Source organism: Vulpes vulpes, chromosome 8 (genome assembly GCF_048418805.1).
Source record: "Vulpes vulpes isolate BD-2025 chromosome 8, VulVul3, whole genome shotgun sequence".
Classification (NCBI taxonomy): Eukaryota; Metazoa; Chordata; class Mammalia; order Carnivora; family Canidae; genus Vulpes; species Vulpes vulpes.
In genome coordinates this window covers 47,438,632-47,465,981 of record NC_132787.1, presented here as the reverse complement: position 1 = coordinate 47,465,981, position 27,350 = coordinate 47,438,632, and the positions used below count along the sequence as shown (strand labels likewise).

General features: G+C 52.8%; 1 protein-coding gene and 1 long non-coding RNA gene across 2 annotated transcripts; both read left to right on the top strand.

The window, feature by feature from the left end:
• Window positions 1-943: 943 nt before the first annotated feature.
• Window positions 944-7,567, top strand: LOC140593735 (double homeobox protein 4-like protein 4). Its single transcript, XM_072718807.1, has 6 exons — window positions 944-1,100; window positions 2,125-2,190; window positions 2,917-3,071; window positions 3,850-3,955; window positions 4,518-4,672; window positions 6,025-7,567. The coding sequence occupies exons 1-6, from the start codon at window positions 944-946 to the stop codon at window positions 6,910-6,912; spliced, it is 1,527 nt and encodes a 508-aa protein (XP_072574908.1). The 3' UTR covers window positions 6,913-7,567.
• An 11,649-nt stretch (window positions 7,568-19,216) lies between these two features.
• Window positions 19,217-26,674, top strand: LOC140599932 (uncharacterized). Its single transcript, XR_012003012.1, has 4 exons — window positions 19,217-23,247; window positions 24,026-24,131; window positions 24,704-24,858; window positions 26,210-26,674. It is a non-coding gene; the product is annotated as an uncharacterized lncRNA (long non-coding RNA).
• The last annotated feature ends 676 nt before the right edge of the window (window positions 26,675-27,350 follow it).

The window sequence follows — 27,350 nt, the reverse complement described above, 5'->3', positions numbered from 1 at the left end:
CGAAACAAGATACAAACCTGTAACTCTGGGCTGAATTAATACTTGACAAAGCAGGAAAGAATATCCAATGGTTAAATGACAGTCTCTTCAGCAAATGATGTTGGGAATACTAGACAGCCACATGCAGGAGAATGGGATTGGAACACTTTCCCACACCATGGATAAAAAAAATAAATTCAAAAGGGATTGAAGACCTAAATGTGAGACCTGAAACCATAAAAGGAAGAAAAGATAGGCAGTGACATCTTTGACTTGGCCATAGGATCTTCTTTCTAGATATGCCCCTGAGACAAGGGAAACAGAAGCAAAAATAAACTGTTGGGACTTCATCAAGACAAAAAGCTCTGCACAGTGAAGGAAACAACCAAAGCTAAGAGGCAACTTACAGAATGAGAAAAGATATTTCTAAAAGACAGATCCAATAAAGGTTTAGTATCCAAAATGTAAAGCTCCACATTCAAAACCTGAATTATCCAACTGAACATGGGCAGAAGACACGAATGGACATTTTCTCTAACATGACATTCAGATGGCCACCAGACACATGGAAAGACACTCAATGTCACCCATCATCAGGGAAACGCAAAATCAAAACCACAATGAGATATCACCTGACACTTGCCATAATGGCTAAAAGAAACAGCACAGGAGACAACAGCTATTGGTGAGGATGGGGAGAAAGGAGAACCCTCCTACACTACTGGTGGGAAAGCAAACAGATGCAGCCACGATACAAAAATAGTATGGAGGTTCCTCAGGTTAAAAATAGAACTACCCCAAGACCAGAAATGCACAACTACGTATTTACGCGAAGGATACAAAAGTACACATTCGAAGGGGGATATGATTTTCTTCATGAGCTTTGCAGGTGATTGGACCCGTCTTCCCGGGTCTCCCAGGTCACTAAGCCACGCTCTCCTTGGACACTCATGTCCCTGCGGACATGCCCAGCAGAGGGCGGTCAAGAGCGAGGGGAAGCCGCTGGAGCCGGTCTGAGCACAACAGGAGGAGCTCTGACGGAGCCCGCATTCTTCTCCCCGGGGTAGGCCTGAATCCGTACGAGGCTGCGGAGGGCATTGCCTCCGTGGCCCAAGGACGTGGTAACACACGCACTTGCCCCGAATGGTCCACGTCCACGGGTGCTCTGCGTTCTTTCCTTCAAGGTTGTTGCTCATTCGTGCCCACAGGCTAACCATCGAGGTGCCACCCATCCGCACACGGAGGACGATGGCTGGCGCCCAAGGTCCCGCTCATAGGCCTCCTATCTAAGGGGTCTGATTTCCGTCTCCTGCCTGGCTGGCCAGTGCGGCTTCACAGGAGCTGCCGGGGAGCCGCCGGGGAGCCGCCTGGGAGGCGCCTGGGTGTCATTGGAAACTGCTTCCCCAGATTCCGAGGCTGCCTCCAGACCAAACTGAGAGGCTGACCAGTCCAGATTGGCGGGCCCAGGGTTCAAAACCCACGGGGACCTCAAAGTACATGTTTGTTAAAAAAATACATCCATATATATATATATGAATGTATGTATATAATTTGGAGAAATATATACATATGTATCTCGAAATTACAAAGTCATTGCTACAAATACACCTAAAAAGGAAAAGTGGAACACTCCCAATGAAAAATGACCAAAGTGAAAAGAAATAAACCACACAAGTTTAACTGGAACAAGTAAAAAATAAAGGAAAAAAATTAAAACGGCTTTCCAGGGAGGCGAAGCAGGAGGCTGGTGCCGGGCGGCCAAGGCGGCCAGAGTTCCACAACCTCGGGCCGGAATCCTGAGCGATTGTACGAGGGCCACGAAGGGGTCCGGGCAGAGACACGGTGCACAGGGCCTCCAGGGCGCGTCTCTGTGTCAGAGCTGAGATCCCGAGCGGCCTGAGGGTGCCGGGAAGGCGCCCGTCAGCCCAAGGGCAGGGGGCGGACCCATCCGACGCAAGCCAAGCTCCAACTCTTGCTTCGGGTGGTCCCGAGGCCCCCGTCCCGGAAGACCTCCCTGGTCCCCCCGAGGTCCGCCCCACGGAGGGCAGGGCCACCCAGGAAGCTGTGGGAAGGCCGAGGGGTGGGCCATCCTGGGGCGGGGCCACCCAGGCCGTGGGAAGTCCCGCGCTGCCGCATCCTGCCCAGTCGACCTGCGGGCGCCTGAGAGCGAGCTCCTCCTGCAGCATATGGCTTCCAGCGGCACCCCCGGCGGTGAGTGGCCATCGCGGGGATGCCCCAGGGGCTCTGACGACTTTCCAGGCTTAAGCACAAGAGAAGTCACCACCCGGATCGCTGGGACGCCCGTGGGAGGGCGGGGCTCCCCTGGGGTCTGGGCAAAGGGGCTGGAGAGAGGCTTGCATAGGGCTGCCGGCGGAGGGAACCCTGGACTGGGCCGAGATTCCCAGCAGGAGTCCCGCTTCTGTAAGGCTGCCAGCTGGATCTCGGGGCGCAGAAATTGGGTCAAGGTGGATCACTTCTTAGACGAGTTGACCACTGTAGAACTTTCACCTCGAGGGACCCACGGTGGGCATGGGTTTTCGCATGTTCCCTTGAGGTTTCCTGGTGGACATATGGTCCTCTTTGGTTTTCCCGACGGGCTTTCCACCCCGCCCCACCACCTCTTCAAACCCGACGCCCACCGGAACCCCCACCCAGGGTCTTCTCCATACCTTGGCCTGGAATCACATACCTAGCTCAAGGCTGCCCTTTCCCTAGATCCTTGACAATCACCCATTCCCAAGGGCAGATGCGGAACGGCCTGCCGTTGTCCAGTGGAACAACCCCCTCAGGCTTAGGTGGGTCCATGAGTGGCAAAGGGATGGGTGCCCCTGGATGGGGACGTTTTCGACATCCCAGACACAGAGGCTCTGAGAGCACATCGCCGGTCGATGCTCCTCTGAAAGCCTTCCTCCCGTCGCTGCTCTCTTCCCCACACAGGCCCACTCCCACGAGCACCCCGACGAAGGAGGCTCGTGTTGACGGCAAGCCAGAAGGGGGCCCTGCAGGCATTCTTCCAGGAGAACCCTTACCCCGGCATCACTGCCAGAGAACACCTGGCCCGAGAGCTGGCCATCTCCGAGTCTAGAATCCAGGTAGGCAGCCCCAGTGCTTTTCTCATGGACTCTGGGGGAGGAAGAATGCACACACATGGGGCTAGGTGATTGCCCGTCCTTCTGCGTGGTCAGCTGGGGAGCTCAGAACCTATGGCCTGGGCTGTGCGGGCCCTAGGAGACCTTGCCCTTGGAGGTCCTTCCAAGACCTTCACTCAAGGGACGAGGGAACACTGGGGCCCAAGGCCTGAGGCCTGACGACAGGTCCATGCCCATGGGCTGAGTGTCCCCAGAGATCCTGTGTCCTGACCAATCACTTTCCCACATGAAACACTGTGAGTCCTCCTACAGGGGTGGGGAAGAGACACATAGAGACGCACGTATGCCTATCCATGACGGCACACCTGTCTTTTCCCTCCAGTGGAGAGGAAGCCTAGCCTGCGCACGGGTCCATTGGTGAGGAGAATGACACCCGTTTCCAGTGTCTTCTTGGTCAGTCAAAGTGTCCTCAGCTCCCTACAGGGGACTTCAGCAGGAGCTCCATCCTCTGCCCATGCGGATGACCAAAGAAGAAATGACTCTTGTCCCCATGCCATCTGTTGTAGGTTTCCCTACAGTTCCCGTTCCTCAGGTTAGACCAACGCCTACTTCCTCGTACACCAGAGGGCCATGCAAATAGCACGTGCCACTGGAGGCACCAAGCCAGCTCTGGCTTTCCCTGGGTTGTTGGTTGGTCTTGGGGCCTCGTGTCCCTGCCACATGTGTGGGGTTTCCTGCCCTCCCGCGTTACCTGAACGTTGCTTCTTCTTTTGCCCCTTAGGTCTGGGTCCAAAACCAGAGAACGAGACAGCTAAGGCAGAGCCGCCGACTGGACTCCAGAATTCCCCAAGGAGAAGGGCCACCGAATGGAAAGGGACAGCCTCCAGGTGACTCCCCGGCACCCAAGAAGGGTCCCCTCCTGAGCCACTCCTTGACACAGGGAGTGTGACCTGTGTGCTGACCTGGCTGTGGCAGAAGCCTCAGGAAGGACCCCAAGCTCTGCTCTCAGGCTCTAGCCACCCTTGTGACCCCAGATGGCGACACCCCGCCTGCCATTCCTGGGCAGGCAGCAGGCGGGCTGTTTCTGGGTCAGGAAGTATCTGCATCTTCCTGTCCTGAACCTGCTAGCCAGGACACAGGCCTCTTCTTCCATCAGCTCACCATTGTTATTCAAAGGCTGGCTCTGGGACTCACTCCAGGCTCTGTCTCCTTGGCCTCAGGGAAGGAGAGCCTATGAAGACAGAGAACATGGAGAAAAGCTCTCTCTCTCTCTCTCTCTCTCTCTCTCTATCTCACACACACACACACACACACACACACACACACGCAGTCATATGAATTCAGACACCGTCACACACCATCACACACACCCTGACACCCACTTCTGTCTCCACACTGGCTGTGCTATTGGCGTCCGAGCCCTCCTCTCCAACCTTGTTCTCTCTTTAGGACGTGTCCCGAAGGAAGGCAGGAGAAAACGGACATCCATTTCTGCATCCCAAACCAGTATCCTCCTTCAAGCCTTTGAGGAGGAGCGGTTTCCTGGCATTGGTATGAGGGAAAGCCTGGCCAGAAAAACAGGCATTCCAGAAGCCAGAATTCAGGTGAGTTTTTACAGAGTGTCACGGGCGTTGTTCCCTGTGGAAGGGAAGGTATCCCTTCCATGGTGCTGGAGAGACGTGGGCTCCTGGGGAGGGGCTACCCGCGGGGTGTGTGGCAGAGACACCAAGGGCAGAGTGTTGACCAAGCCTGGAAGAACCCGTCCAAAGGAAGAATTTCCAAACTCAATGTTGGTTAGCACACATGCTTGTAGAAATGGTGACCGGACCAAAGTGGGAATATGTCCAAGTTGGCCCCTCTCGAGAGAAGCCATAGTCTCAGCGGCTTCAAACTCAGCCCAATTATCCATGGAGTATGCCCCCAAGATGCCATTAGTGTGCGTGGGCTTGCCGTCCTTTGTGTGGAGACCGGTGTGATGCTGCCCTGGGCCTCAGGACCATGGGGCTAAAACGGATCCTGCCCAGGAGCCACACCTTGTGTGGATAACCTAATCAGCCGGGATTACAGGCCCTAATCCAGGTGAGGGAGAGGATTCAGGGAGCCCAGCTGTGTGCGGCTCTTCTGCCTTAGTTCTGCACACAGCGCTTTACGGGATGGGAGGTGTGAGGCAGCTTCAGGGAGATATAGGCAGATTCTCTGAAAGACTCTTGGTTGGTGCAAGAGCGTGAGGAGGCTGCTTCAGGGGGCACGCCTTGGCTTTCCTCTGACGCGTCTTTTCCAGGATCAGAAGGGAAACTCCAGGAGCTCACCTGAGCTCCTCTTTTCCTCCAGCCAGGACGGGAGGGAGGGCCGATGCAAACGTAGCTGTTCTGGATGTGGAAGACTGGCTGCCCACGCCTTTCGCTCGGCCCATCACAGATGTGCCTGCAGTCCGACCACGTAGCCATGAGTCCAAGGCTCTGAGGCAGAGGATGTGGTTTTCCACACGTTCACACCCAAGAGTAGATGGGGGCAGAGGTGTTGAGGGCAGCCGGGAGCAGACCTCAGGACGTGGACTATCCTGGGTAAAGTGGGGCAGGCCGTCGGATGAGTCTCGGTCCCAGGACTCAGGGCACGGCTGATCCCCAGGCCGCAATTGGCAAAGAAGGCGAGGGCAGGGCAGGGAGCGAAGAGCGGCAGAAGCACTTGCCAGGCAAAGTGACACAGGCCCAGTATGCTCCCGGCTAGGTAGCCAAGGTTGCCCAGGGCATGCACATGGTTTTCGAGGGCCCATGGAAAGGTAGGGACAGCCGTGGCCTGAGGTTCAGCCCCAACCATTCACTGCGTCTTTCCTGGAGAGAGCACAGGGTGGGGTGGGTGTGTGCGGTGGGTGAGGTGGGACAGGGCAGGTCACGGGTAAGCCGACTTGGCATCCCGTCCTCCTTCTGATGGCCACAACCCCTATTGTCTGTCCCAGGTTTGGTTTCAGAACAGAAGAGCTCGGCACCCAGGGCAGAGCCCAAGTGGGCCCGAGAATGCTTTGGCGGCAAACCACAAACCCAGTCCTCGCGGGACGGTCCCATTGGACCAAAGCCACCTGTGGAGGGTCCCCAGGAGCTCTCCAAATCTGGCTCCCTTTGATCCTTTGGCAAGCATGCAGACGCAGGCTGCAGGGACACCTCCTGTCTCCTCCGTGGATGTTGTCCCTCCAGTTTCCTGTGGGGGCTTTGGGCGCCTGATTCCGGGGGCCAGCCTGGTCCCACCCACCTTAGGTGGGCAAGGAGGAAACGCTGCTGCTCCCAGAGACCTGGGGAGCCGATCCTGCCCAGGACTGACTCGAGGAGGGGGCCTCTCACCAGGTCACGCTGACCTTGGCCTCCCCTCCCCTGGGAGATGCCAGCAGCCGAAAGAGCACCCCAGCAAGGCGCCCCTGCTCTTACAAGTTGGCCCGCGGCCTCCACCTGCTGATCCCCCTCAACACTGGGGTCATGCAGGTCCCTCGGGCACCGATCAGGCCATGCCGAGGAGGGGCCAAAGTTCCCAGGCAGTCATGGGCACAGCAGGGTCCCAGGATGGGACAGGGCAGCAGCCCGCCCCCGGGGAGAGCCCCGCTTGGTGGCAACAGCCTCCCCCTCCTGCAGGGCCATGTGTCCCGCTGCCCCCACAACACCAGCTGTGTACGGACACCTCCAGTTTCCTGCAAGAGCTTCTCTCAGCCGATGAGATGGAAGAAGATGTACACCCCTTGTGGGTGGGGCCTCTGCGGGAGGAAGAACCTCCAGGACCCCTGGAAGCACCCCTCAGCGAGGACGATTATCACGCTCTGCTGGAAATGCTACAGGACTCCTTGTGGCCTCAGGCCTAGGATCAGGGAGGCCCTGTCCTCCCCACGCCCAACCCATTCATTCAGGCATCCAGGGGAACATGGGGCCCTAGCGTGACTCAGAGGAGGGGGAACCCACAGTTCAGCCAGGGGCCCGATGGAGCCTGAGGCCAGGAGGAGCAGCCATCATGCTCCAGGTCTGGACTGTGTTGCCCAGGGACACGGATGCATCTAGGCTGTCAGGGTGGGAATGGCCTAAGGGGCAAAGCCTGGGGTCTCCCCCGTCAGCCTCCTGTCCCAGGCTACAGCGGGAATGTCCTGGGGCCTTGGCCTGGCATCTTGCCAGAGCACTGCCAACGGTCAGCAAGTGGCAGCCAGAGGGGTGGCCACAGGCACTCGGGGCGGTCAGTGTGAGACGGTCCCACGGGGGTGCGTTCCAGAACCTCAGCCGTGTGTGTGCCTTTGTGCATGTGCATGTGTTTTCCTTCTGTGGGACCCATCAGCAGGACCCTGGATCCTCAAGGATCCCTGGCTCTTCAGGAAGCAGCAGACGTTAGCGGTCAGCCTGTCACAGGTCTTCCCTCAGCCGGGTCACCCCTCTTCCCTGCCAAGAGTCACTTGAGGAAACCTCATCCCGGCTGTTCAAGCTCCATGGGATGACCCATGGCTACAATAAACATCTCTCTGCCTCCCCCGAGCCATTTCGTGGTGTCATTTGTCCCCTGGGCCTTCGGTCTCCCTTCATTCCTGCCTGTCTTGCAACATTCGCAATGCTTCCCGTGCTTGTGCCCGAAACCGGCTGTGGAGACACTATGACGCCCACCTACAGCTCCCAACTTGGCACACACACGCACAGGCCTCACTCACCCTCCCCACACACAGCCACCACACTGGATGGAGGCGCTGCTTGTGTGAGCACTCCTCCAAGGGGTCGACGGGGACGCCCAGGGACACACACTCCACGCACGCAATCTTGCCATGGTGGTGTCAGCTGAGGCCTGATTCACCCCTAACCCCGATCCTCTTGGGCGGGCAGTGAATCTCCCCACTCCTCCCTCATGGTCGCCTCCTCCCTCTAGCCTTGTCTCCCTCTATTTCTCTAAATCTCTCTCTCTTTCTCTCCTCTGTCTCTCACTCTGTCTCTCTGTCTCTCTGTCTCTCTCTGTCTCTCTGTCTATCTCTGTCTCCTGACCCCTCTACCTCATTTTCTCTCACAGGTAGACACACACAGAGGTCACACTGTCACGGGAGCTTCCTTTGCAACTTATTGTCTGGTCATTGAACCTCAGGAAAGGAATGTCGGTGGAAAATTTGGAAGAATAGAGGAGTGGGGGCGGGGTCGGTCCCTTCGGGTTTACTATGCCCCTGACATGGCCCTCACGCCTTGGAGATGAGAGCTGACATCCTCGTCTGAGGCCTCCGGATCCAACACGTAAGTTTCAGCGTTTGCGAGGAAGTGGAGTTCTGAGAGGTGGCCCTTATACCCCAACCTCTCTGCCTCCCCTAGTCACCTCTGTGCACATATACGTGTCCACCATTATCTGTATCTGCATTTCCTTTTCTGTGAAATGCTTTAGAGATTTATGGGGGTGCATGGTGAGAGAGAGCGAGCAAGAGAGCTCGTGCACTGGCAGGAGAGAAGCAGGACCCCACTGAGCAGGGAGCCCCACTTGAGGCTCCATCCTGGACCCTGGGATCATGACCTGAGCCCAGGTGGACACCCAAGCGACGGGGCTGCACAGGCACTCGAGATGTCCCTTTCTATGTGCATCTGGCTCCATGGAAGGGATTGTGTGGACCTGTCCATAGGTAGAGCCGATGCTAGACGCCCTCCACTCATAGTTTCCATAGACACAGTGGGTGGGTCCGGCCGCTTCCCAGAAGGGAATGGGTTGCGACGTCGGAATCCATGGTTCTGACGAGGGTGGCCTCAGGACAGATGGGGCTTTCACTAGGTCTAGGGAAACCCCGGGGAAGCATGGCCCCCTTGCTGAGGTGGGAGGACTGCTCTCTCAGTGTGTTGAGGAGAGGTCCCTGGACCCTCGGCCATGGCACGTCTACACCCATGTCGCAGAGGTACGACCGGGGTTACACTCACACTGGGTCTCAAGGCCACACGTCAGCCCTGGAGGCTGTCCCGCCCACGGGTGGCCTGGGCCATCCCTATCCCTGAGCTTTCCAGGGGCCCTGGCATCCATGCAAACCATAGCCACCACGCTGAGAACGAGCCTGGAGGAGAAGGTGTCCAGGTGGGAGCTGGCAGGATGGCTGAGGGTCGTGGCCTTGGAGGCAGGGACCAAGGGCCTTGAACTGGTAAGGACCACCTCACCCCCACTGTCCACCCAAATGGGAATCCTCCAAATGATCCTATGGTTCCGGCCCAGCCTGAGAACTAGGGGCCAGGGTCCACGGGGCTGGTAGACATCCTCCAGGGGCTGCTGGAGGGCTGCTCCCCGTCCTGGTGCTAGACCTCCGCGGGCACTGCCTGGCAACCGACCACCCACAACGTAGTCAGAACAAAGTCCCTGCAAGGGCACTTAGCGACGCCCGTGGCCCTTTGCCGCCATCAGCTCCAATCAGGTTTTGGCCCCTGGAGCTCCCTCGGGGGCGCACCCACTCCTGAAAGGCTCTGCATTTAGGACACCACCCGCAGGAAAGTCTGCGGTGCCCTCGGTGGGGGCCCCCCGCCCTCCCAGCTCCTTGCACTGCAGCCCCAAGCAGACGAGCCCGGCAGGAGACGGACGTCGGAGAGCTGCCCGCTGCCATGCACGGGGTCATCCTTAGGGATCCCAGGAGACGCCTTCCCTCCGTCTCTGCAGATGAGGTGCCCTTCAGCTACAGCCCTGGGGCTCCCAGGACCGACACACAGGCACCACCCGCACGCACCTGACACACACGCGCTCCCGCCCACCGTGACCAGATGCCCATGAACGGCCATCCGCCCGGCCAGACGGGTCCCTTCAGCACACGTTCCTCCCGGCTGCCCCTGTCCCCTTGTGCTTCACCTAATGCGGAAGTGGAGGAGACACTCCCGGGCAGCAAGAGCACAGGTCTCCAACAGGGGAGGCCCTATATTTTGGGGTTTTGAAACTCAGTCCTGCGTCTGAGATTAAATTAAAAGAAAAAAGAAAAAAACCTCGGACACAGGGAGGGTGAATGCAGGGTTCTGACACAAACTGCAGAGACAAGAGGGCTTGATGGCTCTTCTGTGAAGGCTCACTGCATCTGGGGAGCGGGATGTTCATCTCCAGGAAAGGAAACCAGGGCCCCCAAACTCATCCCACCCATCAGCACTGAGAGCTCTCAGCGAGCAGCTTGTCGCCGCCTGGTGGAGACGAGAGACGCTTACACTGAGCCCTGCCTCCGAGCCCTGCAGGGGTATCTCCACTAAGGCAAGTGGGCACCTGACAATCAGGGGAACGGGTCCTCCCCCAGAAGACTGGCACAGACCACTGGCTCCCACCAAGAGTACTGATCACAGAAGCCTGCAAAGCTTCAGCTCTATGGGAAAGTAGGATCTAGCTTCCTTTGCACTTTGTTCTTTATTATTTTTTATTAATTTTCTTCTTTATAAACTCCTAATTTTAATTGTTATGTACATATTTTGTATGTCTCTTATTTTGATTACTTTCCTTGTACTTTAAGTTTCCTTCTTATTTTGGGATCTAGATTCTTTTTAAAAGCAGGCCAAGAATCTGGAGGGGCAAGATGGCGGGAGAGTAGGGTCCCCAAATCACCTACCCCACCAAATTACCTAGATAACCTTCAAATCATCCTGAAAATCTACGAATTCGGCCTGAGATTTAAGAGAGAGCAGCTGGAATGCTACAGTGAGAAGAGTTCGCGGTTCTATCAAGGTAGGAAGACGGGGGAAAAAGAATTAAAGAAAAAAAAGGCATCCAAGGAGGAGGGACCCCGCAAGGAGCCGGGCTACGGCTGGGGCGAGCGCCCCCAGGACAGAAAAGCTCCGTCCTGGAGAAGCAGGAGCTGCACCAATCTTCCCGGGCTCAAAGGCACTCGCAGGGAGTTAGAGCAGGACCCCAGGAGGGCGGGGATACCCTCAGGCTCCCTGGGACAGTAACACAACAACTGCGCCCCGGGGAGAGTGCGCCAAGCTCCCTAAAGGGCTGCAGCGTGCACACGGCTGGACCCGGGCGCAGCTCCCAAGGGGCTCAGGTGGCAGCTCCGCGTGGAAGGGCCTGTGTGGCCCCGGGAGCAGCTCAGGGGCGGCACAGGCAGAGGCTACGTGCAGAGGGAGCTGCGCGGCCGGAAGCGTGATTCCAGCAGTGCAGGCCCGGGAGGACAGGGCGCGGGGGACACAGCCCACGATCTGGCGCTCCCCCCGGAACAGGCAGAAGCCGGAAGGGCCCAGGACAGCAAGGACACTCCTACCGCAGTGCGGCCCTGAGCTGAGCAGATCAGCAACCGTGCCCCCAGAGCATCCAGGCCCCTGCAGACAGGGAGCTCCATAGTTACTGCAGGAGCTAAATCCAGGTCTCCAAAGCTGGCTGCCACCACTGTTGTTGTTCCTCCTGGGGCCTCACAGGATAAACAGCCCCAACTGAGCCTCACAGTGGCCTCACCTGATAAACGGCTTACACATCTTTCACTGAGACCTGCACCAGGCAGGGGACTGAGCAGCTCCCCCAAATGGTAACACCTGAAAATCAGAACAGCAGGCCCTCCCCCAGAAGACCACCTAGACCAACAGGGGAAAAACAAACTATTGACCAACCAACACTGGAAAGTTCCAGAGGAAGTCAAGGGATTTACAGTACACAGAATCCAGGATACTACCCCTTGTTTTCTGTTTTCTAATTTCTGTTTACTTACCCCCCCTTTTTTTCTTTTCTTTTTTCCTGTTTTTATCTTTTTTGCTTTTTTCTTTTATTCTTTTTCTTTTCTCCGTTCTCTTCTCTCCTTTTCTCCTTTTCCCAATAAAACGTGTTTCTGGTCACTCTACACAGAGGAAAATAACTAGAAGGAAAACCTGACCTCAAAAGAAAGAATCAGAAACAGTCCTCTCTCCCAAAGAGCTACAAAATCTGGATTACAATTCAATGTCAGAAAGCCAATTCAGAAACACTATTACAAAGCTACTGGTGTCTCTAGAAAAAGCATAAAGGACTCAAGAGACTTCATGACTGCAGAATTTAGATCTAATCAGGCAGAAATTAAAAATCAATTGAATGAGATGCAATCCAAAATAGAAGTTCTAACGACGAGAGTTAACGAGGTGGAAAAACGAATGAGTGACATAGAGACAGGTTGATGTCAAAGAAGGAAACTGAGGAAAAGAGACAAACAATTAAAAGACCATGAAGATAAATTAAGGGAAATAAACGACAGCCTGAGGAAGAAAAACCTACGTTTAATTGGGGTTCCCGGGGGCACCGAAAGGGACAGAGGGCCAGAATATGTATTTGAACAAATCATAGCTGAAAAATTTCCTAATCTGGGAAGGGAAACAGGCATTCAGATCCAGGAAATAGAGAGATCCCCCCCCCCCAAAATCAATAAAAACCGTTCAACACCTCGACATTTAATAGTTAAGCTTGCAAATTCCAAAGATAAAGAGAAGATCCTTAAAGCAGCAAGAGACAAGAAATCCCTGACTTTTATGGGGAGGAGTATTAGGGTAACAGCAGACCTCTCCACAGAGACCTGGCAGGCCAGAAAGGGCTGGCAGGATATATTCAGGGTCCTAAATGAGAAGAACATGCAACCAAGAATACTTTATCCAGCAAGGCTCTCATTCAGAATGGAAGGAGAGATAAAGAGCTTCCAAGACAGGCAAGAACTGAAAGAATATGTGACCTCCAAACCAGCTCTGCAAGAAATTTTAAGGGGGACTCTTAAAATTTCCCTTTAAAGAGAAGTCCAGGGATCCCTGGGTGGCGCAGCGGTATAGCGCCTGCCTTTGGTCCAGGGCGCGATCCTGGAGACCCAGGATCGAATCCCATGTCGGGCTCCCAATGCATGGAGCCTGCTTCTCCCTCTGCCTATGTCTCTGCCCCTCTCTCTCTCTGTCTCTCTGTGACTATCATAAATTAAATAAATAAATAAATAAATAAATAAATAAATAAATAAATAAAAGTCCAGTGGAACAATCCACAAAAACAAGGACTGAATAGATATCATATCTTTCAATAGTAACTCTGAACGTGAACGAGCTTAATGACCCCATTAAAAGGTGCAGGGTTTCAGACTGGATAAAAAAGCAGGACCCATCTATTTGCTGTCTACAAGAGACTCATTTTAGACAGAAGAACACCTACAGCCTGAAAATAAAAGGTTGCATAACCATTTACCATTCAAATGGTCCTCAAAAGAAAGCAGGGGTAGCCATCCTTATCTCAGATAAACTAAAATTTACCCCGACGGCTGTAGTGAGAGATGAAGAGGGACATTATATCATACTTAAAAGATCTGTCCAACAAGAGGACTTAACAATCCTCAATATATATGCCCCGAATCTGGGAGCTGCCAAAAATATCAATCAAATAATAACCAAAGTGAAGAAATACTTAGATAATAATACACTTACACTTGGTGACTTCAATCTAGAGTTTTCTACACTCGATAGGTCTTCTAAGCACAACATCTCCAAAGAAACAAGAGCTTTAAATGATACACTGGACCAGATGGATTTCACAGATATCTACAGAACTTTACATCCAAACTCAACTGAATACACATTCTTCTCAAGTGCACATGGAACTTTCTCCAGAAGAGACCACATACTGGGTCAAAATCGGGTCTGAACCGATACCAAAAGATTGGGATCATCCCCTGCATATTCTCAGACCATAATGCCTTGAAATTAGAACTAATTCACAGCAAGAAATTTGGAAGGACCTCAAACACGTGGAGGTTAAGGACCATCTTGCTAAAAGATGAGAGGGTCAACCAGGAAATTAAGGAAGAATTAAAAAGATTCATGGCAACTAATGAGAATGAAGATACAACCGTTCAAAATCTTTGGGATGCAGCAAAAGCAGTCCTGAGGGGGAAATACATCACAATACAAGCAACCATTCAAAAACTGGAAAGAACTCAAATACAAAAGCTAACCTTACACCTAAAGGAGCCAGAGAAAGAACAGCAAATAGATCCTACACACAACAGAAGAGTAGAGTTAATTAAGATTTGAGCAGAACTCAACGAAATCGAGACCAAAAGAACTGTGGAATAGATCAACAAAACCAGGAGCTGGTTCTTTGAAAGAATTAATAAGATAGATAAACCATTAGCCAGCCTTATTAAAACGAAGAGAGAGAAGACTAGAATTAATAAAATCATGAATGAGAAAGGAGAAATCACTACCAACACCAAGGAAATACAAACGATTTTTAAAATATATTATGAACAGCTATACGCCAATAAATTAGGCAATCTAAAGGAAATGGACGCTTTCCTGGAAAGCGACAAACTACCAAAAGTGGAACAGGAAGAAATAGAAAACCTGAACAGGCCAATAACCAGGGAGGAAATTGAAGCAGTCATCAAAAACCTCCCAAGACACAAAAGTCCAGGGCCAGATGGCTTCCCAGGGGAATTTTATCAAACGTTTAAAGAAGAAACCATACCTATTCTACTAAAGCTGTTTGGAAAGATAGAAAGAGATGGGAGTACTTCCAAATTCATTCTATGAGGCCAGCATCACCTTAATTCCAAAACCAGACAAAAACCCCAGCAAAAAGGAGAATTACAGACCAATATCCCTGAAGAACATCGATGCAAAAATCCTCAACAAGATAGTAGCCAATAGGATCCAAGAGTACATTAAGAAAATTATTCACCATGACCAAGTAGGATTTATCCCTGGGACACAAGGCTGGTTCAACACTCGTAAAACAATCAATGTGATTCATCATATCAGCAAGAGAAAAACCAAGAGCCATATGATCCTCTCATTGGATGCAGAGAAAGCATTTGACAAAATACAGCATGCATTCCTGATCAACACTCTTCAGAGTGTAGGGATAGAGGGAATATTCCTCAACATCTTAAAATCCATCTACAAAAAGCCCACAGCAAATATCATTCTCAATGGGGAAGCACTGGGAGCCTTACCCCTAAGATCAGGAACAAGACGGGGATGTCCACTCTCACCACTGCTATTCAACATAATACTGGAAGTCCTAGCCTCAGAAATCAGACAACAAAAAGACATTAAAGGCATTCAAATTGGCAAAGAAGAAGTCAAACTCTCTCTCTTCGCCAATGACATGATACTCTACATAGAAAACCCAAAAGACTCCACCCCAAGGTTGCTAGAACTCATACAGCAATTTGGTAGCGTGGCAGGATACAGAATCAATGCCCAGAAGTCAGTGGCATTTCTATACACTAACAATAAGATTGAAGAAAGAGAAATTAAGGAGTCAATCCCATTTACAATTGCACCCAAATGCATAAGATACCTAGGAATACACCTAACCAAAGAGGTAAAGGATCTATACCCTAAAAACTATGGAACACTTCTGAAAGAAATTGAGGAAGACACAAAGAGATGGAAAAATATTCCATGTTCATGGATTGGAAGAATTAATATTGTGAAAATGTCAATGTTACCCAGGGCAATTTACACATAATGCAATCCCTATCAAAATACCATGGACTTTCTTCAGAGAGTTAGAACAAATTATTTTAAGATTTGTGTGGAATCAAAAAAGACCCCGAATAGCGAAATGAACAAAGGGTAGTGGAAGGAGAGGTGGGCAGGGTTTGCAATAACTGGGTGATGGGCACTGAGGAGGACAGTTGATGGGTTGAGCACTGTGTGTTATACTAAATGTCCTTATATTGAAATTCAATGAAAACAAAAAACAAAATGTGAAGCAAAAATGACCATAACAGCAAACCCCCTAAAAAACAAGATCCTGGGTGTATTTTGGCCTGCTTTAAAAAAAATCTAGATCCCAAAATAAGAAAGAAACTTAAAGTGCAAGGAAAGTAATCAAAATAAGAAATATATAAAGTATATACATAACAAATAAAATTATCGCTTTATAAAAGAGAAAATAAAATATAATGAAGAAAGAACAAAATACAAAGGAAGCTAGATGCTACTTTCCCCGTAGAGCTGAGTTTTGCCAGCCTCTGTGACCAGCACTCTTGGTGGGATCCAGTGGTCTGTGTGGGTCTTCTGAAGGAGGGCCCGTGTCCTTGATTGTCAGGTGCAAACTTGCCTTAGTGGAGATGCACCTGCAGGGCTCAGAGGCTGGGCTCGGTGTAAGCACCTCTGGCCTCCACCACGTGGCACTTTGCTGCTCCCTGAGGACTCTCAGTGCTGATGGGAAAGATGAGTGTAAGGGCCCTGGGTTCCTTGTCCCTGGAGCTGAAGATCCCGCCCCCCAATCTACAGTGAGCCTTCACAGAAGAGCCATCAAGACCTCTTGTCTCTGCAGTTTGTGTCAGAACTCTGCGTTCACCCTGCCTGTGTCCAAACTTTTTTTTTTAATTCACCTAAGACGCAGGACTGAGTTTCAAAATTTAGGGGTGCCCCTGGTGGAGACCTGTGTTCTTCTGGCCTGGGAAGGATTATCCACTTCTCCAGTAGGTGTAGCATTAGGGGACAAGGGGCAGCCAGGAGGAATGTGTGCTGAAGGGACCCGACTGGCCAGGCGGAAGGCCCTTCATGGGCATCTGGTCATGGTGGGTGGGAACGCTTGTGTGTCAGGTGCGTGCTGGTGTCACCTGTATGTCGGCCCTGGGAGCCCCAGAGCTGAAGCTCAAGAGCACCTCATCTGCAGAGACTGAGGGAAGGCGTCTCCTGGAATCCCTAGGGGTGACCCCGTGCAGGGTATTGGGCGGCTCTCCAATGTCTGCCTCCTGCCTGGCTCCTACCTGTGGGGCTGGAGCTCAAGGACCTGGGAAGGCGGGGCACCCCCACTGAGGGCCGCAGACTTCCCTGTGGTCAGCGTCCTAAATGCAGAGCATTTCAGGAGTGGGTGCACCCCCAAAGTGAGCTCCAGGGGCCAAGTCCTTATTGGAGCTGATGGCGGAAAAGGCCCATGGGCATCGCTAGGTGCACCTTGCAGGGACTTTGTTCTTCCTACATTGCAGATGGTCGGTCACCAGGCAGTGCCTGCAGAGGACTAGCACCAGGACCGGGAGCAGCCCTCCAGCCCCTGGAGGATGTCTACCAGCCCCGTGGACCTGGTCCCTAGTTCTCAGGCTGGGCTGGAACCATAGGATCATTTGGAGAATTTCTACTTGGGTGGTCGGTGGGGTGAGGTGGTCCGTACCGATTCAAGGCACTTGGTCCCTGACTCCAAGGCCACAACCCACAGCCATCCTGCCAGCTCTACCCGGACACTTTCTCCTCCAGGCTCATTCCAAGCATGGCGGCTATGGTTTGTGCAGATGCCAGGGCCCCTGGAAAGCTCAGGCATAGGGATGGCTCAGGCCACCCAAGAGCAGGACAGGCTCCAGGGCTGATGTGTGGCCTTGAGACCCAGTGTGGCTGCAACCCCGGTCGTACCTCCCCAACGTGGGTGTAGATGTGTCATAGCTGAGGGTCCAGGGACCTCTCCCCAACAGTCTAAGATAGCAGTCCTCCCACATCAGCAAGTGGGCCATGCTTCCCTGGGGTTTCCCTAGACCTAGCTGAAGCCATATCTGTCCCGAGGCGACCCTGGCCAGACACCATGGATTCTGGCGTTGCAACCCATTCTGTTCCGGGGAGGGAACTGGACCTACCCACTGTGTCTATGGAAACTATTGGTGGAGGGAGTCTAGAATCCGCTCTACCTACAGCTAGGTCCACACATTCCCCACTCCATGGAGCCAGATGCACATAGGAAGGGACATCCTGAGGTGGTTGGGTGGCCTAGTTGCTTGGGTGTTAGCCTGGACTCAGGTCATGTTCCCAGGGTCCAGGAAGGAGCCTCATGTGGGGCTCTCTGTTCAGCGGGAGCCTGCTTCTCCCTCTTGCCCCTGCCTGTGCTTACAGAACTAGAAATAATCTGGATTAATTATAAAATACATATATTTTTAAAATATATACATTTTAAATACAGATAGTACAGTGTGAAAAATATAAACCAGAAGATTCAAGACACAATGGTGAGCAAAATGGATGTATGAATAGCTTTATCAATCTGTTAAAAATGTTCAAATTTACGGTTTTAAAACCACTTGGATCTAAATATTAATCAAAGATACTATAGAAAGAGAAGATCAACATTAAAATAACCTTTGGGTTCTTGTGTTTCTTGGGCTAGAAGAGAGCTCTCGATTAATTTTAGATCTGAGTAACCAATTTGAAGAAAAGGGAAACGGATGTGTGTAAATTCCAAACTAATACAGAGGCAAAAGTAAGATGACTCCTAACTCTGGGAAAAGAACTAGGGGTGGTGGAAGGGGAGGAGGGTGGGGGGTGCTGGTGACAGGGTGACGGGCAATGAGGGGGGCAGATCTGTCCATATAAACTTGGCAGGCCAGAAAGTTCTGGAAGGAAATATTCAATGTACTGAATGGGAAAAGTATGCAGCCACACACTTTCGTTATACAACAAGGCTGTCAGTCATTCAGGATAGAAGGAGAGATTAAGAATTTCCCAGAGAGACGACAAATAAAGGAGTTCATGACCACTAAACCAGTCCGGCAAGAAATTTTTAAGGGGGACTCTTTTAGTGGGGCGGGGGGGAATGCCAAAAGCAACAAAGACTAGAAAGGACCAGAGAACATCACCAGAAACACCAACACTACTGGTCACCCCAAGGCACTCAATTCATGTTTCAATAATCTCTCAGAATGTACATGGACTAAAGGCCCCAATTAAAAGATCTAAGGTACCAGAGTGGATTAAAACACAAGATCCGGAATGTCTGGGTGGTTCAGAGATTGAGTGTCTGCCTTCAGATTAGTTTGGAATTCTTTGTGTGCGGCCTGCTTCTCCCTCTGCCTATATCTCTGCCTCTCTCTGTCTCTGTCTCTCTCTCTTGCTCTCTCTCTCTCTCTCGGTCTCTGGCTCTCCCCCTCTCTCTCATGAATACATAAATAAAATCTTTAAAAAAAAAAACCAATCCATCGATATGATGTCTACATACCCTAACTTTAGACCTAAGAAAATGGAGGTCCAGGACAGGATGGTTTCCCAGGGCATCTACTGGACATTTAAAGAAGAATTAATACCTATTCTTCTCAAACATTTCCAAAACATAGAAATTGAAGGAATACATCCAAACTTGTTCTATGAGGCCAGCATTACGTCGGTCCAAACCAGAAAAAAAAGAAAAAAAGAAAAACACGAAAAAGGAGAATGACAGACCAATACTCCCAAAGAAACATGGATGCGAAAATTCTCAGTAAAATACTAGCAAATCAAATTCAGCAGTATATTAAAAGAATTATTCACCACAATCTGGTGGGATTTATTCGTGGGTTGCGAGGCTGGTTCAATTTTCACAATTCAATAAACATGATACGCCATATTAATAAAAGAAGGGATAAGAACCGTATGATCTGTCAATAGATGCAGAAAAAAACATTTGACAAAATACAGCATTTTTTCTTGAAAACAAAAAACTCTCAGCAAGGTAGGGATAGAAGGGACATACCTCAGCATCATAAAGGCCATATACCAAATATCCACAACAATATCATGCTCAGGGGGCAAAAACATTATCCTGTAAATAGAAAACCAAAAGACATCACCAAGAAAATTGCGAGAAGTAAAAAAAACTGCAAGAAATGAACACGAATTTGGAATACTTGCAGGATATGAAATTAATGTGGAGAAATGTGTTGCATTTCTATGCAACAATAATTTCTATGCGGCTTCACAGGAGCTGCCGGGAGCCGCCTGGGAGGCGCCTGGGTGTCATTGGAAAGAGAAATTGAGGATTCAATCTCCTTCACAATAACACCAAAAGCAATAAGATACATAAGATTCAGCCTAACCAAAGAGGTGAATGCCCTGTGCTGTGAAAACTATAAAATATTGATGAAAGAAATTGAAGATGACAGACACAAAATGCAAAAACATTACATGTTCAAGGACTGGAAGAACAAATATTGCAAATAAGGTTATACTACTCAAAGCAATCTGCACATTCAATGCAATTGCTATCAACATAGCAACAGCATTTTTCACAGAGCCGGAACAAATAGCCCTAAAATTTTTATGGAACCACAAAAGACTGAAAATAGCCAAAGATACGTAGAAAGAGAAAATCAAGGCTGGGGGCACCACAAATTCAGACTTCAAGTTATATTACAGTTTTCTAGTGATCCAAAGAGTATAGTGCGGGCACAAGAAGAAGACACCTAGATCAATAGAAGAGAATGGAAAACCCGAAACAAGATACAAACCTGTAACTCTGGGCTGAATTAATACTTGACAAAGCAGGAAAGAATATCCAATGGTTAAATGACAGTCTCTTCAGCAAATGATGTTGGGAATACTAGACAGCCACATGCAGGAGAATGGGATTGGAACACTTTCCCACACCATGGATAAAAAAAATAAATTCAAAAGGGATTGAAGACCTAAATGTGAGACCTGAAACCATAAAAGGAAGAAAAGATAGGCAGTGACATCTTTGACTTGGCCATAGGATCTTCTTTCTAGATATGCCCCTGAGACAAGGGAAACAGAAGCAAAAATAAACTGTTGGGACTTCATCAAGACAAAAAGCTCTGCACAGTGAAGGAAACAACCAAAGCTAAGAGGCAACTTACAGAATGAGAAAAGATATTTCTAAAAGACAGATCCAATAAAGGTTTAGTATCCAAAATGTAAAGCTCCACATTCAAAACCTGAATTATCCAACTGAACATGGGCAGAAGACACGAATGGACATTTTCTCTAACATGACATTCAGATGGCCACCAGACACATGGAAAGACACTCAATGTCACCCATCATCAGGGAAACGCAAAATCAAAACCACAATGAGATATCACCTGACACTTGCCATAATGGCTAAAAGAAACAGCACAGGAGACAACAGCTATTGGTGAGGATGGGGAGAAAGGAGAACCCTCCTACACTACTGGTGGGAAAGCAAACAGATGCAGCCACGATACAAAAATAGTATGGAGGTTCCTCAGGTTAAAAATAGAACTACCCCAAGACCAGAAATGCACAACTACGTATTTACGCGAAGGATACAAAAGTACACATTCGAAGGGGGATATGATTTTCTTCATGAGCTTTGCAGGTGATTGGACCCGTCTTCCCGGGTCTCCCAGGTCACTAAGCCACGCTCTCCTTGGACACTCATGTCCCTGCGGACATGCCCAGCAGAGGGCGGTCAAGAGCGAGGGGAAGCCGCTGGAGCCGGTCTGAGCACAACAGGAGGAGCTCTGACGGAGCCCGCATTCTTCTCCCCGGGGTAGGCCTGAATCCGTACGAGGCTGCGGAGGGCATTGCCTCCGTGGCCCAAGGACGTGGTAACACACGCACTTGCCCCGAATGGTCCACGTCCACGGGTGCTCTGCGTTCTTTCCTTCAAGGTTGTTGCTCATTCGTGCCCACAGGCTAACCATCGAGGTGCCACCCATCCGCACACGGAGGACGATGGCTGGCGCCCAAGGTCCCGCTCATAGGCCTCCTATCTAAGGGGTCTGATTTCCGTCTCCTGCCTGGCTGGCCAGTGCGGCTTCACAGGAGCTGCCGGGGAGCCGCCGGGGAGCCGCCTGGGAGGCGCCTGGGTGTCATTGGAAACTGCTTCCCCAGATTCCGAGGCTGCCTCCAGACCAAACTGAGAGGCTGACCAGTCCAGATTGGCGGGCCCAGGGTTCAAAACCCACGGGGACCTCAAAGTACATGTTTGTTAAAAAAATACATCCATATATATATATATGAATGTATGTATATAATTTGGAGAAATATATACATATGTATCTCGAAATTACAAAGTCATTGCTACAAATACACCTAAAAAGGAAAAGTGGAACACTCCCAATGAAAAATGACCAAAGTGAAAAGAAATAAACCACACAAGTTTAACTGGAACAAGTAAAAAATAAAGGAAAAAAATTAAAACGGCTTTCCAGGGAGGCGAAGCAGGAGGCTGGTGCCGGGCGGCCAAGGCGGCCAGAGTTCCACAACCTCGGGCCGGAATCCTGAGCGATTGTACGAGGGCCACGAAGGGGTCCGGGCAGAGACACGGTGCACAGGGCCTCCAGGGCGCGTCTCTGTGTCAGAGCTGAGATCCCGAGCGGCCTGAGGGTGCCGGGAAGGCGCCCGTCAGCCCAAGGGCAGGGGGCGGACCCATCCGACGCAAGCCAAGCTCCAACTCTTGCTTCGGGTGGTCCCGAGGCCCCCGTCCCGGAAGACCTCCCTGGTCCCCCCGAGGTCCGCCCCACGGAGGGCAGGGCCACCCAGGAAGCTGTGGGAAGGCCGAGGGGTGGGCCATCCTGGGGCGGGGCCACCCAGGCCGTGGGAAGTCCCGCGCTGCCGCATCCTGCCCAGTCGACCTGCGGGCGCCTGAGAGCGAGCTCCTCCTGCAGCATATGGCTTCCAGCGGCACCCCCGGCGGTGAGTGGCCATCGCGGGGATGCCCCAGGGGCTCTGACGACTTTCCAGGCTTAAGCACAAGAGAAGTCACCACCCGGATCGCTGGGACGCCCGTGGGAGGGCGGGGCTCCCCTGGGGTCTGGGCAAAGGGGCTGGAGAGAGGCTTGCATAGGGCTGCCGGCGGAGGGAACCCTGGACTGGGCCGAGATTCCCAGCAGGAGTCCCGCTTCTGTAAGGCTGCCAGCTGGATCTCGGGGCGCAGAAATTGGGTCAAGGTGGATCACTTCTTAGACGAGTTGACCACTGTAGAACTTTCACCTCGAGGGACCCACGGTGGGCATGGGTTTTCGCATGTTCCCTTGAGGTTTCCTGGTGGACATATGGTCCTCTTTGGTTTTCCCGACGGGCTTTCCACCCCGCCCCACCACCTCTTCAAACCCGACGCCCACCGGAACCCCCACCCAGGGTCTTCTCCATACCTTGGCCTGGAATCACATACCTAGCTCAAGGCTGCCCTTTCCCTAGATCCTTGACAATCACCCATTCCCAAGGGCAGATGCGGAACGGCCTGCCGTTGTCCAGTGGAACAACCCCCTCAGGCTTAGGTGGGTCCATGAGTGGCAAAGGGATGGGTGCCCCTGGATGGGGACGTTTTCGACATCCCAGACACAGAGGCTCTGAGAGCACATCGCCGGTCGATGCTCCTCTGAAAGCCTTCCTCCCGTCGCTGCTCTCTTCCCCACACAGGCCCACTCCCACGAGCACCCCGACGAAGGAGGCTCGTGTTGACGGCAAGCCAGAAGGGGGCCCTGCAGGCATTCTTCCAGGAGAACCCTTACCCCGGCATCACTGCCAGAGAACACCTGGCCCGAGAGCTGGCCATCTCCGAGTCTAGAATCCAGGTAGGCAGCCCCAGTGCTTTTCTCATGGACTCTGGGGGAGGAAGAATGCACACACATGGGGCTAGGTGATTGCCCGTCCTTCTGCGTGGTCAGCTGGGGAGCTCAGAACCTATGGCCTGGGCTGTGCGGGCCCTAGGAGACCTTGCCCTTGGAGGTCCTTCCAAGACCTTCACTCAAGGGACGAGGGAACACTGGGGCCCAAGGCCTGAGGCCTGACGACAGGTCCATGCCCATGGGCTGAGTGTCCCCAGAGATCCTGTGTCCTGACCAATCACTTTCCCACATGAAACACTGTGAGTCCTCCTACAGGGGTGGGGAAGAGACACATAGAGACGCACGTATGCCTATCCATGACGGCACACCTGTCTTTTCCCTCCAGTGGAGAGGAAGCCTAGCCTGCGCACGGGTCCATTGGTGAGGAGAATGACACCCGTTTCCAGTGTCTTCTTGGTCAGTCAAAGTGTCCTCAGCTCCCTACAGGGGACTTCAGCAGGAGCTCCATCCTCTGCCCATGCGGATGACCAAAGAAGAAATGACTCTTGTCCCCATGCCATCTGTTGTAGGTTTCCCTACAGTTCCCGTTCCTCAGGTTAGACCAACGCCTACTTCCTCGTACACCAGAGGGCCATGCAAATAGCACGTGCCACTGGAGGCACCAAGCCAGCTCTGGCTTTCCCTGGGTTGTTGGTTGGTCTTGGGGCCTCGTGTCCCTGCCACATGTGTGGGGTTTCCTGCCCTCCCGCGTTACCTGAACGTTGCTTCTTCTTTTGCCCCTTAGGTCTGGGTCCAAAACCAGAGAACGAGACAGCTAAGGCAGAGCCGCCGACTGGACTCCAGAATTCCCCAAGGAGAAGGGCCACCGAATGGAAAGGGACAGCCTCCAGGTGACTCCCCGGCACCCAAGAAGGGTCCCCTCCTGAGCCACTCCTTGACACAGGGAGTGTGACCTGTGTGCTGACCTGGCTGTGGCAGAAGCCTCAGGAAGGACCCCAAGCTCTGCTCTCAGGCTCTAGCCACCCTTGTGACCCCAGATGGCGACACCCCGCCTGCCATTCCTGGGCAGGCAGCAGGCGGGCTGTTTCTGGGTCAGGAAGTATCTGCATCTTCCTGTCCTGAACCTGCTAGCCAGGACACAGGCCTCTTCTTCCATCAGCTCACCATTGTTATTCAAAGGCTGGCTCTGGGACTCACTCCAGGCTCTGTCTCCTTGGCCTCAGGGAAGGAGAGCCTATGAAGACAGAGAACATGGAGAAAAGCTCTCTCTCTCTCTCTCTCTCTCTCTCTCTCTCTATCTCACACACACACACACACACACACACACACACACACACACGCAGTCATATGAATTCAGACACCGTCACACACCATCACACACACCCTGACACCCACTTCTGTCTCCACACTGGCTGTGCTATTGGCGTCCGAGCCCTCCTCTCCAACCTTGTTCTCTCTTTAGGACGTGTCCCGAAGGAAGGCAGGAGAAAACGGACATCCATTTCTGCATCCCAAACCAGTATCCTCCTTCAAGCCTTTGAGGAGGAGCGGTTTCCTGGCATTGGTATGAGGGAAAGCCTGGCCAGAAAAACAGGCATTCCAGAAGCCAGAATTCAGGTGAGTTTTTACAGAGTGTCACGGGCGTTGTTCCCTGTGGAAGGGAAGGTATCCCTTCCATGGTGCTGGAGAGACGTGGGCTCCTGGGGAGGGGCTACCCGCGGGGTGTGTGGCAGAGACACCAAGGGCAGAGTGTTGACCAAGCCTGGAAGAACCCGTCCAAAGGAAGAATTTCCAAACTCAATGTTGGTTAGCACACATGCTTGTAGAAATGGTGACCGGACCAAAGTGGGAATATGTCCAAGTTGGCCCCTCTCGAGAGAAGCCATAGTCTCAGCGGCTTCAAACTCAGCCCAATTATCCATGGAGTATGCCCCCAAGATGCCATTAGTGTGCGTGGGCTTGCCGTCCTTTGTGTGGAGACCGGTGTGATGCTGCCCTGGGCCTCAGGACCATGGGGCTAAAACGGATCCTGCCCAGGAGCCACACCTTGTGTGGATAACCTAATCAGCCGGGATTACAGGCCCTAATCCAGGTGAGGGAGAGGATTCAGGGAGCCCAGCTGTGTGCGGCTCTTCTGCCTTAGTTCTGCACACAGCGCTTTACGGGATGGGAGGTGTGAGGCAGCTTCAGGGAGATATAGGCAGATTCTCTGAAAGACTCTTGGTTGGTGCAAGAGCGTGAGGAGGCTGCTTCAGGGGGCACGCCTTGGCTTTCCTCTGACGCGTCTTTTCCAGGATCAGAAGGGAAACTCCAGGAGCTCACCTGAGCTCCTCTTTTCCTCCAGCCAGGACGGGAGGGAGGGCCGATGCAAACGTAGCTGTTCTGGATGTGGAAGACTGGCTGCCCACGCCTTTCGCTCGGCCCATCACAGATGTGCCTGCAGTCCGACCACGTAGCCATGAGTCCAAGGCTCTGAGGCAGAGGATGTGGTTTTCCACACGTTCACACCCAAGAGTAGATGGGGGCAGAGGTGTTGAGGCAGCCGGGAGCAGACCTCAGGACGTGGACTATCCTGGGTAAAGTGGGGCAGGCCGTCGGATGAGTCTCGGTCCCAGGACTCAGGGCACGGCTGATCCCCAGGCCGCAATTGGCAAAGAAGGCGAGGGCAGGGCAGGGAGCGAAGAGCGGCAGAAGCACTTGCCAGGCAAAGTGACACAGGCCCAGTATGCTCCCGGCTAGGTAGCCAAGGTTGCCCAGGGCATGCACATGGTTTTCGAGGGCCCATGGAAAGGTAGGGACAGCCGTGGCCTGAGGTTCAGCCCCAACCATTCACTGCGTCTTTCCTGGAGAGAGCACAGGGTGGGGTGGGTGTGTGCGGTGGGTGAGGTGGGACAGGGCAGGTCACGGGCAAGCCGACTTGGCATCCCGTCCTCCTTCTGATGGCCACAACCCCTATTGTCTGTCCCAGGTTTGGTTTCAGAACAGAAGAGCTCGGCACCCAGGGCAGAGCCCAAGTGGGCCCGAGAATGCTTTGGCGGCAAACCACAAACCCAGTCCTCGCGGGACGGTCCCATTGGACCAAAGCCACCTGTGGAGGGTCCCCAGGAGCTCTCCAAATCTGGCTCCCTTTGATCCTTTGGCAAGCATGCAGACGCAGGCTGCAGGGACACCTCCTGTCTCCTCCGTGGATGTTGTCCCTCCAGTTTCCTGTGGGGGCTTTGGGCGCCTGATTCCGGGGGCCAGCCTGGTCCCACCCACCTTAGGTGGGCAAGGAGGAAACACTGCTGCTCCCAGAGACCTGGGGAGCCGATCCTGCCCAGGACTGACTCGAGGAGGGGGCCTCTCACCAGGTCACGCTGACCTTGGCCTCCCCTCCCCTGGGAGATGCCAGCAGCCGAAAGAGCACCCCAGCAAGGCGCCCCTGCTCTTACAAGTTGGCCCGCGGCCTTCACCTGCTGATCCCCCTCAACACTGGGGTCATGCAGGTCCCTCGGGCACCGATCAGGCCATGCCGAGGAGGGGCCAAAGTTCCCAGGCAGTCATGGGCACAGCAGGGTCCCAGGATGGGACAGGGCAGCAGCCCGCCCCCGGGGAGAGCCCCGCTTGGTGGCAACAGCCTCCCCCTCCTGCAGGGCCATGTGTCCCGCTGCCCCCACAACACCAGCTGTGTACGGACACCTCCAGTTTCCTGCAAGAGCTTCTCTCAGCCGATGAGATGGAAGAAGATGTACACCCCTTGTGGGTGGGGCCTCTGCGGGAGGAAGAACCTCCAGGACCCCTGGAAGCATCCCTCAGCGAGGACGATTATCACGCTCTGCTGGAAATGCTACAGGACTCCTTGTGGCCTCAGGCCTAGGATCAGGGAGGCCCTGTCCTCCCCACGCCCAACCCATTCATTCAGGCATCCAGGGGAACATGGGGCCCTAGCGTGACTCAGAGGAGGGGGAACCCACAGTTCAGCCAGGGGCCCGATGGAGCCTGAGGCCAGGAGGAGCAGCCATCATGCTCCAGGTCTGGACTGTGTTGCCCAGGGACACGGATGCATCTAGGCTGTCAGGGTGGGAATGGCCTAAGGGGCAAAGCCTGGGGTCTCCCCCGTCAGCCTCCTG